At 45.3% G+C, this 13495-nt stretch overlaps 1 protein-coding gene across 3 annotated transcripts in view; it reads left to right on the top strand.

The window, feature by feature from the left end:
- KLHL3 (kelch like family member 3) overlaps positions 1-13495 on the top strand; it is a 44340-nt gene that overhangs the window by 16742 nt on the left and 14103 nt on the right. For all 3 annotated transcript variants that reach the window (XM_041481967.1, XM_041481965.1, XM_041481966.1), the window contains exons 5-6: positions 7063-7225; positions 9812-9921. In XM_041481967.1, the coding sequence (XP_041337901.1) occupies positions 7063-7225; positions 9812-9921 (273 nt within the window). The remainder of the gene's footprint in view (positions 1-7062; positions 7226-9811; positions 9922-13495) is intronic.

The raw sequence follows: 13495 nt of genomic DNA, 5'->3' as shown, positions 1-13495 counted from the left end.
TTAAGCACTGATGTCTGGGAGGGATGCTGAGAGCTTGTGTGTGGACGTGCTTTTCAGTTGGTCTGGTTTTGTTTGCAAGTGGCAGTTTGAGCCTGTTCTCCTCACTTTGACTTGGACACTGCCAGGGGAGCAAGTCTGTGGTCAATGATGCTGGGGAGAGTTTTGCTGACCTAATTAGCACAGCAAAATTAGACTGGTTCTGCTAGAAATGGGGTTCTTGCTGTGAGCTCTTCTGCTCCAGCCCCTCAGGCAGAGTGCAGGTTCTTGCTGCCCTGTCCAGGAGCTTGGACAAACCCCTGAGCTGCTCCCACTTTGCAGTGCAGCCCTGCACCATCCTTCATGACCCAAATCTGTGGGGGATTTTCTTGCCCCTTCTGCCCTCTGGTTTTACAAATGTGTCTGTTTGGTGTGCTCTCAGCCTGGCAGTGTCCCACTGGTAGGAGTGTAGAGCCTGGCTGCCCTGCAGCGAGGCTGAGAGCCATCAGTGAGGGGCCCTTCAAGGTGCATTATGGCAAAGGAGCTGAGACTCAAGCCCATCCCTGGGTGGCCTGGCCTGGCTGTCTGCTGTGTGACCCACAGCAGGGTCATCAGGAGCTGGCACAACATCACTCAGCGGGGGACTGGCGTGGAGCTCCTTGCACCTCTGAGTTCTCCCATTGCTGGAGGAGAAATGACATTTACACACCCTCAGGCTGGTCCCTGTTTCTGTGGGGAATATGGAGACTGTATCCACGTGCTTTGTGAAAGGTGTGCTTTCCTTCCACGCTGCTGGGGCAGGTGCTCCAGAAGCTCCCACTTGGCTCGTGGGATGTGCAGTGCTTGGGATCCCGTCTGCTGAGCCTGCCTTGGATGGGGCTTGGGCAGTGACCCCAGCTGCATTCTGGCTTTGGTGCTCCAGCTGCACCAAAAGGGGTGTGAGCAGTGCTGTGGGAGCTGGAGCAGCTCCATCCTGCCCAGAAGGTCTGTGAAACTCCAGGTGTTGCTTTTCCTGAGCTACTAGACAGCCATATTTTTTAGTAAAACATAACCAAAGCCTGCCTTCTGTGGCCTAGGGATTACAGGGAGTTAAAGCAGATCCCTGGCTACATTTTGGCTTTAATCTCTCAGACAGTAAGATAAAAAAAATGTAAGTTTTGAATACTAAATGTTTTTTCCCGATCTAGTAAAGCAGGTCCTTTTACTGCAGCATTTATTTCAATATCCACTCTGTATTAACTCTTCATGCTAGAGGTAAATTAATTCATAGGAGCTAAGAAATGAAGCTGATCTACTGCAAGATTAACTGACTAGTTTAAATTTTATTACATATTTAAAGTGTTCATGATGAAAATGTTTCATGGAATTTAATATAAGTGTGTTATGAAACCAATAGAAAGAGAAGTTTTTATCCTGTCCCTGGGTGTTTCACTCTGAACAAAATGCCATAAACAGGTTAATATTCACCTTTAGCCACAAGAAGAAAAGGTTACAGAAGTGAATATTCTGTAATTTATTGGAAAGTTTCACATGAAGTGAAGGCTAAAAACAAAAATTAAGCTTCTTGTAGTTTTTCATCAGCAGTGTCAGTGTTAGAAAGAAGTGAGCAGGTTTGGTCCCTTGCATCACCACATCCTCCTGCTGTACAGCTTTGGGTCATCCATCCATCCATCCATCCATCCATCCATCCATCCATCCATCCATCCATCCGTCAGTCCGTCCATCCATCCATCCGTCCGTCCATCCATCCATCCATCCATCCACCCATCCATGGAAGGACACCTCAGTAGTGCCTGTCTGTGCTGTGTCAGCAATTGTTTCTTTGCAGCCCTGCTTGAGCACAGTGAGGCTTTCTCTTTTCCCAGCAGGTATCTCCTGAGCTCTCCTGTTTCCTTGTCACATGTTCTGAATTTCTAGCTGGGCAAGGGTGCTTTTTTAAGGGAGTTCTTCAGACTTTCTCAGTAGCTGGAAGAAACAATTTCTGGGTACAGGTGCCAGGTAATGTCACTGTAGAAATTATGAAAAGACAAAATATTGCACAATGGCATTAACTGAGTAGATGCAACCAAGGTATCAGGACTTGTGAATAAATGAAAAGACATTGTCTTGTCAGTGAGAAAAATAAGATGAGAGCAGGATAGAAATGAGAAAAAGATGAACAGTAAAGGTAGCATGGAGTGCAGAATGAATGTTCCTAGGTTTGCTTGAATGCTGAGCAGTGCCCAGCCCTTCACAACAAGAAGCCTTTTAACAAGTTCTTTTTTTGTTTCTTTTCTAATAGAAACCTGTATTTTGTTTTGCTTTTATAGGCCTGGTATGGGCTCAGGAAGTGAGACTCTTTTTCTAAGCACGTATTTCTGTAGCTGATTGTGCAATGAAATGACACAACGTCTTTTGTTTTGTTTTTTATGTAAGGATAGATACGTGCACCAGGGGCCAAGCCTGCATGGTCAGTTCCAGTCATCATCTATGTAGTGAGTTCAGGGGGGTGGCCATCCAATTCCTTCTCAAGATTATGTCCCAAATGTGCAGGCAAAGGGGATTTTCAGCTCACCCTGAGCCCATGTGGAGGGAATACTCTCTTCTAACCCTGCTGGGGTGCATGGCTGAGAATTACCCCAACAAATGCAATTGTGCTTTATCTATTGGAACTTCATTCTTAGAGTGGGATTTCAAGGCAGTATAGGTGCAGCAGTAGGAGAGCTCAGGGATGATGGATGATAGGGAAGTTTTACCTGTGAACATGTATTTAGGATTGAGCCTCCCACTTGTTTGGAAGGCATGGAGCAGAGACAGAATTTCTGTCTTTATTGCAGTCGTGTTGTTTCAGGAAAATCCATCCTGGGATTTCTACACCTGCTGCCTTCTGTTGTTCCTCTTCTGTTGCATCCCACGTCAAGGTTGGTTGTAAATTTTGATATGCATGATATAAAGACCTCATTCATTTGAAGATGGATTTTGATACATTTATTTAGAAGGAAGTCATGTCATGCAGTTTCTGTAAAAGGAAGGAAAACTAAAGTGAGTGTCTTGGGGAACTTCACAGATGCTCAGGTTCGTGGGCTGATCTCAATGGAAATCATAAACACTATCAGAGCACAGGCTCTGCTGCTCCCTACATGTGTGGGGTAGCTTGCTTTTAACATATCAATTACCTGAATTTTTCAAATAGATCTTGATTTTGCTGCTGAAGTGGTTACATTGCTGCCTGCTTTCCAACTTTCATATCAAACCTGGTCGCTCAGTGATGGAGAAGCTCTGCATGATGTCCTTGAGCAGAGCTGAATGAAGAGATTTGGGAGCAGGCCCTTCCCTGTCCTAGGCAGTCCTGGGAAAACACCTGGACCTCTGGCTCTAGGCAGTGAATCCAGTCGCTCCTTAGTGTGTCCCAACCAGCCTTACCTATGACACCTCATTAGTGGCAGGCAGCCTGAGAAGTGCCCTTCCAATTAAGAAAGTCATTATGATTCAGGTTGTAATGATTCCCTGGAAAAAGTCCTGATGAACCTGGCTTCACAATTAAGTTGTTAGGAATGATGTGCCATGGACCACATCTGTGAGGTGTCCTTGTGTACTGCCACAGGCTGAGATATGGCTCATACACAGAGAACAAATCTGAAATCAGCTCTCTGGAGGAAGTAGATATTGAACCTGTCAGCTTGGCAGGCATAGTAATTTTCATAAAAAATGTCTCAAGAAAAGAGGAAAAAAGATGTGCTAGGAGCTGCAATAATTCTGTTTCAGAAGTGCTTCTGCACCTCAGCTTTCCCTGCACACTTAGGAGTTCACAGCAAGGAAAGAGAGTTCTCTGGCAAGTGCAGTTTTGATGATAAAGGGTTTATGAATGGGTCAGTCCATCTCTCTTCCCCTATTCAGTTCAAAAGCTGCAGCTTTATTAGGTGCAAGCCCAGGGTGAGGCACAGCAATAAATTGAGGCTGTGTTCCTCCCTGGAGCCAAAGCTCCTTGCTGTGCATCTCCCTGTGGTCCAGGGGTCCCTGATCCATTGCAAGGGGGACTCCTCTGGGCTGGGGGCCCTTCCTTAAACCCATAGGAGGTCTTTTAAATTGGCTCGTTCTTAGGCTGAGGAGAAACTTATGGATGTGACACCAGAGCACTGTGTTGTGCCTGATGCATGTCTTCACTTTTTTTATTTCGCTGTTTAACCAAGGGATGGTGTGTCTGAAGTTGGAGAAGGTAGCTCAGGAGGGAAGTTGCCAGTTGTTCTCCTGTTATCTCTCTAATCTCTACAGTCTTTGTCCATCTCCTGCTCCTGACAAGGTTTTTTGACTCCCTGGTGCTGTCACACCTTCCTCTGTCTGGGCTATTTCACCTCAGGTGGAGCATTTAAGTGGAAGTACTGTTGTTCAGCCCATGTGCTGCCTGGGAGCAGCTGGGGTGTAATAAAGCCTGATTGTCCCCTTGCACTCAAAAGCCACATTATGCTAATGTCGTTTTATCTCTACTATTTGTGCTGTTTAGAGCAGCTTGTTTAAAACTGAGTATTTTACCTGCCTTGCAAGCGCAAAATCCATTTGTTTCTCTGGTCACGGGTTCCCCTGGGCAGGTGCCTGCGAGCTGTCTCCCTGTTTGGGCAGATGTGCAGTCCCAGCTGTGGCCCTGGGTGTGCAGCTGAGGCTTACAGCCAGTACTTTTATTTGGCTTCCAATGTCATCAAATTGTCAAAGCTGCTTATAAGCTTTAATACATCCCCTGCCTAGGGGGAATGCTCCTTTGCCAGTTTTGCAGAGCAGGAATGATGTAAGTTAACTTTTGGCCAAGGCTACCTGTAAGGCTCTGTCACAGTAGGGAATTAACCCCAGCCTCTGCAGTCCAGCATTAATGAATGAACCTTATAGATACAGAGCACGTTTAGCTGAAAGATGTTTCTAGTTTAGAGACATCAAAGGTCTATGGAAGTAATTGCCCAGGCAATGTTGTGTAAAACTTGAAATTTGTGTGGAGTCTGCAGAGCACAGCTGGTGAACTAGATGCTATATGTGTATATATATATATCCAGACACACCCCGTAGATGAAGCTCTGGACATAAATTAAGCAAAGGTAGTCAGTCTTAGTAGTAATAGCTGATAATTTTGACATAGTTTCAAAAAAATGAGTGTGTTTTGATTTGGAGGCAGATCTGGTAGAGAAACCAGCTCTCACAAAATCATTAATGGCTGTTGAACTCAAATATTAAGAGCCAAATCCAGAGCCATGTGAGTAACTTGCCTGGATATTAATGGGGTTGCAGTTTGGTCCTGCTGCATGTTTAGGCAGGGCATTTCCTCTTGTTATTTCTAAAGGAAACAGACTGTTCTCACGGAAATCCTTTGCTTGCTTTTTGCCTTGCCTGGTAAAAACAAGATGAGTGTTGAGACATTCAGCTGGGAAGTAAGAAAGAGAAAATCCCTCTATCATCTCTTGATAGGCTTTTTATATCCTATTTCTGAGAAGTGCTGTATGATAATGTCACTTTCCTGAAGGCTGAAGTGCTGTAAGGCTCCTTCTGCACTGCTTCTCAAGGCAGCACAGGCCATGACAGCAGCACTGGTTTGTGCAGGGGCTGGTGCGTGTGGGGATGGTGGTGAGTTCCTTTTGGTCTGGAGGCCACATCCCAGACACCAGAGGTGAGCAGCCCACCTGGACTGGCAGGGATGTGTCCTGGATGATGGGGGTGCACAGAGGAGGCTCTGGCTGGTCTGTAGCCAGAGATGGCTTGCATGGAGTCGGACTTGGCTACCCAAAGCCCTTATGTAGCTCAGGTGTTCAGAAATGGTTCAGCAAGAAAGAAAGTGGTTCACAGCCACGTTTCAAAATCCTAGAGCATTGCTATCTTGACTTAATCAAAGCCACAAACTAATTTGCTCTTGGCATCAAGAGGCTTGGGCCAAAACAGGCTCCTGGGTTAATTGACTTCTCTTTTTATTGTTGCCTGTTAGGGTGGCTGCTTGGCAGCAGTGAGCCACTCTACAGCTGGGCTGCAGTGGAACACAGCAGTTGCTTAGAAAGACCTGGAGAAGGCTGTGAGTGTCCTGCCCTGGTGTGAAATGGGACTGTGGTGGCAGGAACAGGGAGGGAGCATCTTTATCTCTTTGCTGCCATCGGGATTCAAGGAGGTGAATGCTGTTAACCTATTTGTTTTGTTTAACAGCTGCTTATTTTTTTTGAGTTGGCAATTACTTTCCGGAAATGTGTGCTCAGATGGTGAGCACAGATGCCCGGTTGGAAGGACATGTGTGAGGCAGCCAGAGCTGTGGAAAAGCTGGAATAAGACACGTCTGCAGTTGCTGTTGAACATAAGAAAGGAAGTAGCTGATGTCACGGGCTGTAATGTCCTGATGGATTTTGTTTTCTACTTCCTGTCCTTCTCACTGGCCTCAAAGGTGTTTTTTTTTCCAGTAGATGTCACGTTCATCATCCATTTCTGTCTCCTTTTTCTATGCTTAGTTTTGGAGGTACAAAGCAGTACCTCATATTCAGATGCAGCCATGATCCACAAATGTCCCCAGCATTTTGTGTAAGTGCAAATGAGAGCTGCTGATCTGAATAGTTGGACCTATCTTTCCCAAGAGCCTTGCTGTCACCAAAGCCTGCTTGAGCTTTTGGGAACCCCCTCTCTTACATGACTGCTTGGGGACCCTCCTCACAAGCCAATAAGGTTTTGTTGGAAGTAACAAAGTCCAGGGTTTTGAGGACTGCTGGGCTGCTATGGGTTTTGAATCTGGTGGCAATGCTTATAAATAATATAAAGCCCTTTGGGGGAAAAAAAAATAAATCTGTGTGCAGGACCTACCTGCAGCAAAGTTAGAAATTCAGGAGCATCTGTGGTTGCTTTTACCTTGTCCTCACTTTGCATTGAGGTCTTGTGGGGAGAAGCTGTGGGAAGAGTTCCACTTACAGCCCAGTGTAGGATAGCATTTTCATGTCTCAGGGCATGAACAGGGAATGAGTAGAGCTAAGACTTGAACCTTCCTTCTCATCACCCCACAGGGACCTGTCCCTGTCTGGATGGGAATTGCCTCCAACCTGTGCAAGCTGTGAATCACCCCTCGTTACTCGCTTTCATTTCCCTCTCGTGCCTTTGCAGGTTTTGTTGCCAGCTGCCAGTTTATTGCAACTGATGGATGTTAGAAAAAACTGCTGTGACTTCCTGCAGTCCCAGCTGCACCCCACAAACTGCCTTGGCATCCGCGCCTTCGCCGACGTGCACGCCTGCAGCGAGCTGCTGCAGCAGGCCAACGCCTACGCAGGTGAGGAGGGGGTGAGAGGGGAGGGGGTCTGGCTCTGCAGCTCACCCTGCCTCCAGGCACAGCAGCTTGGAGTCCTGCTTGGTCTCTTCAGATTTCTGCTATTCAAACAGGAAGGGAATGCTTTGTTTAGTTCAGTGGTGCTGCAGGTTGTGAAATGTGGTTTGGTCACAGGGGAGCACCTTAGGAGGTGAAAAAGGAGGAGTTTAGGAAGTAAAAAAGTTTGATCCTCTGGATCTCAAGCCACAAAACAGTTCCTGAGTGTGATCCTAGCAAGCTCTTGGTGTGCCTGTTGAACAGCTCAGCGTTGGTGCTGGTGTCCTTCGCATGGACCCTGCCCTGGGAGAGCAGCAGGCACTGCTGGACGTTTCCATTGTGGGAATAAACAGCACTGAGCAAAGTTAAATCCTGGGGTGGGAGCTGGAGCACTCAGCTAAAATTGCCATGCAGTCTGAGGCTCTGATCTGTGCAGCAATGGCCCCTTACCCCAAGGGCTCATGTTTCTTTGGGAGTGGATGTGTTTGGTTGCAGTAAGTAGGTGCAGGCAATGGCTTTCAGCATTTCTCCTCTACATCATAAATGTAAAGCTTTTTCAGCCAGCCTCAAGCTCTGAATTGCCCAGCACTTTCCGGTCTCCTCCAGCAGAGTTGCCCTTGACCTCTGCTTGGGAGAAGCTGATAGTTTTCTCCTAGTTTGTTTTTCTGTTTTCTGATAATTTGTATAGGGACACATACACCTGCTCTTTTCCAGAGCACCTGCTCTGTCCTGCAACATTTTCCTTTTTACAGTTTTGTCCTTAATTGGACCCTAAGTAGGCTCAGTGGAATAAAAATGTATCCACTGAGTCCTCCCCTATTCTCCTGCAAATAAAACTAAAACCTTTTCAGCTGCTCTGGCTGTATTATCCCCTGGAGAAAAAGGTACCCTGGAAGGAATGGTTAATTGTATAAAAGCTTGCTTGTAATATCTCATTATCCTTGTTTCCAGGCCCTGTTTAATCTTTAACCCAACAAGCAGTGCATTCACTGTATATTTATTTGGTTGTTTGGCAATTAGAAGGTCTGCTTTGTTGTTTTATTGGCCTTCGTAGGTCCCAGTTAGTACAGCAGCCCATGTAATGTTAATGGAACTCCATTAATAAAAATGCCATTAAAATTCTTTTCACTATGTTGTTTATGTAACAGCCTTAAACCAAGACAGAAGTCCCCAAGCTCAAGAGTCCATGCATGCATGAGCTCAGTTACTTGAGAAATGCTGAGTTCTGGCCAATGGATAACTTTAGTAGGTGAAGGAGCCTCCTTGATGCAGGCACCAGTTCCTTTATTAAAATCAGTAAATATTCTTCCTTGCTTCCAACTAATAATGAGAGATCAAATACCTTTCTGCTGCCAGATGCAAGTCCAGAATGAATGAATATGAGATTTTGCCCAGAAGTCAGAGTACATCCAGCTTATTATGTGGGGAGTGTTTCCTGCCTCTTAAATATTTGAGACCTAAAGAGTTCATTAGATCATATGTATGTTTCCAGCATAACAGAGTATTATATTTTATCCACATTCTGCTATTTTTAATCAGAGCCTTTGGCTTAACTGTGGGGTTTTGGTCCTCAGTAGAGCAAGGAGGGTCTGTGACTGGGGTGTCCAAGTCCAGAGTCAAACTCTGCAGCAGCAGCTGTGCTGAGGGGTTGTTCAGGGGCTCCAAAAATCTCCTCTCTGGAAGTTATGCCAGCTCATGTCCCTGTGGTGCTGCTTTTTGTCAGGCAAAGCACTTTGCAGATGTGAAAACTCGAGGCAGATCTTGCTGCAGAGAGCTTTTTGGATACAGGAGTCTGAGCTTCTCAAAGCTACAGAATTAGAGCTTGAAAGAAGCTGCTTCAGATAAAGTGTCTGAGATTCATGTTTCTGTAATTCAGCCAAAGATAAATGGGACTTAGCAAGTGACAGGTGAGATTAAATTGGCAGTATATGTAAGAAATTCTTGCAAAACTAAAATTGCTGCAGATGGCTAATGACATATTTGACCTAGAAATTATTTTTTAGGAAGTGCTTATTTTGTGTGCCTTTTGGCTAGATATAAAGCTTGACAGATTTGATGATGCTCAGTCGTAATTCTTCCAGTTTGGGGTTATATTCATGCTTTTTGTTTTCAAGTGGCTCCCAGAGTTACAGTATAGAGGGATCTGGAGGCAAAAAAGGGAGAAATAGTAATATGTACAATTGTAGGCTTAAGTGGAAAGGGGAAAACTACTGGGGAGGTGGATGCTGTGGTGGCCAGGTTATTTACTACTTTGTATATTGGCCCTTGTCTCAATTGCCACTTCTAACTGTATTTGCCACTGGAATAGTCTCAGTGGCTTTTCAGAAAGTTTAGTATCATTTATGAAAGTATTTCATGGGGCTTGTGCTGCTTGAAATAACATGAGGTTTCTTTATCCTGCTCTGGGGGTGGTTTCTGTCTGTGCTCCACTCACAGCTGCTGTGGGTCTGTCTTGGGTGCTCAGAGCTGTTCTCTCACGCTGTGGTCCTGCCACTGACTGAAAACATGGATTTCATTATAATTTTCTGTTCCCCCTTTTCGTTTGTTGAACAGAGCAGCACTTCCCTGAGGTGATGCTAGGAGAAGAATTTCTTAGCCTTAGTCTGGACCAGGTTTGCAGTTTAATATCAAGTGACAAGCTCACAGTCTCCTCTGAAGAAAAGGTACAGTAAATTGTATAGCAAGACTGAATGTAAGAATGCTGGAATGTTTCTAGTTCTTACACCAGGAACTGTTATGATATGCTCCTTAGGGGCCATTCTCCAACAGAGATCATGTGGAAAGGAAAATTAAAATAATGTGAATCCTAAAAGCACATAAAAATGACCTTCACTTGGTTGTTCTTTGCAGGAAGTTATGACTCTCAGATCCATATCATGCTAGAAGCCCTGGGGCTCAGAACCAACTACTTTCCCTCTCTGGAAAACTAAGAAACTCCCATCTGCTGTTGTGTAAAGCATTTAATACCTGCTGTGAAACCCCCCCCAAAAAGTGAATTTCATTAGGCAGGGGAGGAATATTGGCTTCTGTTGCATGTTGGCTAGAAAAACAAAAGGAAGCCCAGAACCAAAAGGAAGGAAGGAAGTATTTTTCTAGTATCTTCAGTGTTTTTAATAAAAAAAGGGAAAAAGGCACTGGTTAATACTGTTTTTGTGTTGAAACGTTCAGCACATCTTGTGTAGTCTGGAGTCCTGGGGAACAGGGTGAGCAGTGTTTATGGTGCTTGGTGAACTCCAGCCCCATTCTCTGGTCTGAGTTTCTTGTGTGACCTGCTGCAGGTTTCTGGGGACAGGCACGTGCCTCCAGTCGTTCAGCTCATCTCCAAATTGTCACTGTGGGGAGATTGTAAAGTCACAGAATCAGTGAGGTTGGAAAAGACATTTAAGATCATTGAGTTCGGCCACTAACACAGCACTGCCAGGTCCACCACTAAACCATGTTCCTAAATGTAAATGGTCACTTGTGGGAGGCCACAGGAGAGCTTGAGGGTTGTGTGGTTTGTAACTTCAGGGCCCTTACTGGGTGTCTGCATTTGGGTGGGCTGGGGCTGGTCCTGGGTGTGGTGGTGCTGCACATCCTCACATGTGCTCTTCTCCTGCTCAGCCCCTCTGGGCTGCGCACACACAAGTGCTTGGGCCCAGAGGCACTGTAAAACTCTCCAGAAATCCTGCTCCATGTGAGGTGTGGGCTCAGGGGTGCTCCCTGCTGATCCTGAGCCAGCGAACTCGGAGCCTCCGGGCGCGTTCCCGCAGGCGTGGGGCTGCGAGGTGCCACTGGGGCAGGGCCAGCAAGGGAAACAGCAAATGGCACCAACTCACAGCAGAATCCCTCTGCCTGAGCCAAGCAGCCTGCAAAGGGAAGTGCAAGTTTAGTAACCAATTTTTTCCAGTCCTGTGAAGCATTGTTCAAAAGCTTTTATTGGCCTTGTGCCCAGGGGAATCAAAATGCTCCTTCCCTCATCTGAGCTTTACACAATCAAACCCAGTATTTCTTTAGCTGACTGTAAAAGAACTTGTAAAAGAAAAGATTGTTGAGAATGCAAGGCCGTGGAAGGAAATGTAAGCATAAGCTGCACGTTCAAAACAACAGACCTGAATAACAGGAGAAAGGCAGAAAATGGGAATGGAACATAAGCATGAAATGTGCTGGAGTTCAAAGAAGTGCTGGAAATTGAGGACAGACTCCTAGGCTGCTGTTTCATGTTAACTTTGTGACAGACAAGCTGTTTTCCTCACTTTTATTCTTCCTGTCTGCTAATGCTTGAGATAGATATTATAAAACAAATTATATGAAAGTATATATATGTGTATACCAGTCCTACATGCACACGTGTATCTGTGTGTATGCATGTGCAAAATATTTCAGAAATCTGGCAGCTTAATTGTCACAGCCAGATTTCACAAGGAGCTTTCTTGTTCCTCTTCTTGCTGTGTCTCATACATGTTCTGTGCCTGTGAGCCAGAGCACTGCCATCCCTGGATCACTGAGATGTGTTAGAGCCAAGTTCTGCCAGGATCAGGGAGGGAGAATTGCTCTTGGAATGCCTCAGGAATTTGTGTGTTCTCCCCTTCCTCTGCACCCCACAACTGATACCAATTGGCTTAATAAAATATATCCTTATCTTCACCAATTTTGGCTTATTTATACCCCTAGGCCATCAGGATGACAAAAATTCTCTGCTAGCACAGAAATCTATTTTAATTGTCAAGTGGTGACAGCATTTTCTCATCACTCCAAGATTCTTCTCCTTTCTCTTCTGTCCGCCTTGTTGTACCAGCCTCTGAAGTTACACAGGCCCGTTCAGAATAGAGCAGAGGTTTGTTGTCCCTGCTTGCTCTTTTTGCTATAGCTGAGTACACTACAGTGGAAGACAGTTTTACTAATGTTTTCTGTACCTGACCTAATTGGATCTTTTTACTGTTTGCAACGTAAAAAACAATATAAAAATAATAATTATTTGTTATTTACTAAAGATGTATGAAGTGGGGGGACTTGAAAATGGTCTCCTGCCAACTCAGAACAGTGGCTAAAGAAATATTTTAGAGGGTTGGGATTTTTTTGGATTGGGGTTTCTATGCAAAGTCTGGTAATTGATTCATTGTCTCATGCTGCTGACATGCAGCAGAAGCTGATGCAAGGTTTGGCCCTCACTCTTGGGAGTCTCTAACAAATGGATTTTTGGCTGAAGAGACTGGGAAAACGTCTGGGCTTGCTCCTTCCTTAGGCAATATGCAGAGAGGAGATATTCCAGGCTTTTACCCTTCTCCTCCACAGAGTGGGAAATTTACTTCTCCCAAGCTCGGGACTGCTCCTGCAGCCAGGCAGGTGCCAGCTGCTACTTCAGCTCTAAATCAAGCTGTGTGGGCAACTGCTTTGCCCATCCCACCCTGGCAGCAGGTCCTGCATGGCTGGAGGGTCGCGGGGGAGCGGCAGCAGCTGCTCGGGGTCTGCAGCGGGCACGGCAGGACTGGAAACAGATGTGGCCTTTAAATGGAGATATTGCTGTCTTGGATTAAAGCCTTTTTCCCTTCTCTGAAATTAGGAATCAGAGCCAATGGAAGGTGCCAGAATCTGATTTAAAAAAAAAAAAAAAAAAGTTATTTTTAGAGTAGGCCCAGCAGGGAAGCATCAGTGCTTGCCTGACTCAGGAGTGGACGCCAGCTCCGAGGAAGCAGCTTTTTCCTAGTGCATATTCCTGTTGCCTTACCTTCCTTTAGACTTGTTCACTGTCCTCCTGACCTGTAGCTGGGTAAGTCCCAGCCCTGTGACCTGTTCTGCAGCTCAGCCTTTGTGCAGAAGAGGTTAATGAAAAGCCTATTTGTCGGCTAAACATTTGCTTTATCCTTCTTCCACACTCATTTGCAATTAAAAAATCTCACAACCCATTTTCTACTTTAAAGGCCTCATAGCCAAAGTTAAAATGTTTGTTTGCTTATTTATTTTAATTTAAAAATACTTAAAAGCTCTGCAGTATTTATTTTCCTCAGCATTTGCTGTGGTTTGATTACACCACTCCCTGTTGGGTTGCTTAAATCCTCATTGCAGTGTCCTGAATTCCAAACAGTTCAGCAGGAACTTTGTTGGCACAGGAAATGAGGCTGGTGCTTTACTGCATTTTAAAAGTATATAGTTTAGCCTAAGAGGAAGAAACCCCTTTCTGCTCTGCATCTCCTTCATGGCAGGATGTGTCTGCCACAGCCTCCTGCAAGTACATTTACCAGCAACAATTGGGGACTG

The sequence above is a fragment of the Pyrgilauda ruficollis genome, unplaced genomic scaffold, assembly GCF_017590135.1.
Source record: "Pyrgilauda ruficollis isolate IOZ18807 unplaced genomic scaffold, ASM1759013v1 scaffold57, whole genome shotgun sequence".
Lineage (NCBI taxonomy): Eukaryota > Metazoa > Chordata > Aves > Passeriformes > Passeridae > Pyrgilauda > Pyrgilauda ruficollis.
Note: the sequence above shows the minus strand (reverse complement) of the source record. Positions and strands in the feature narration are given on the sequence as shown.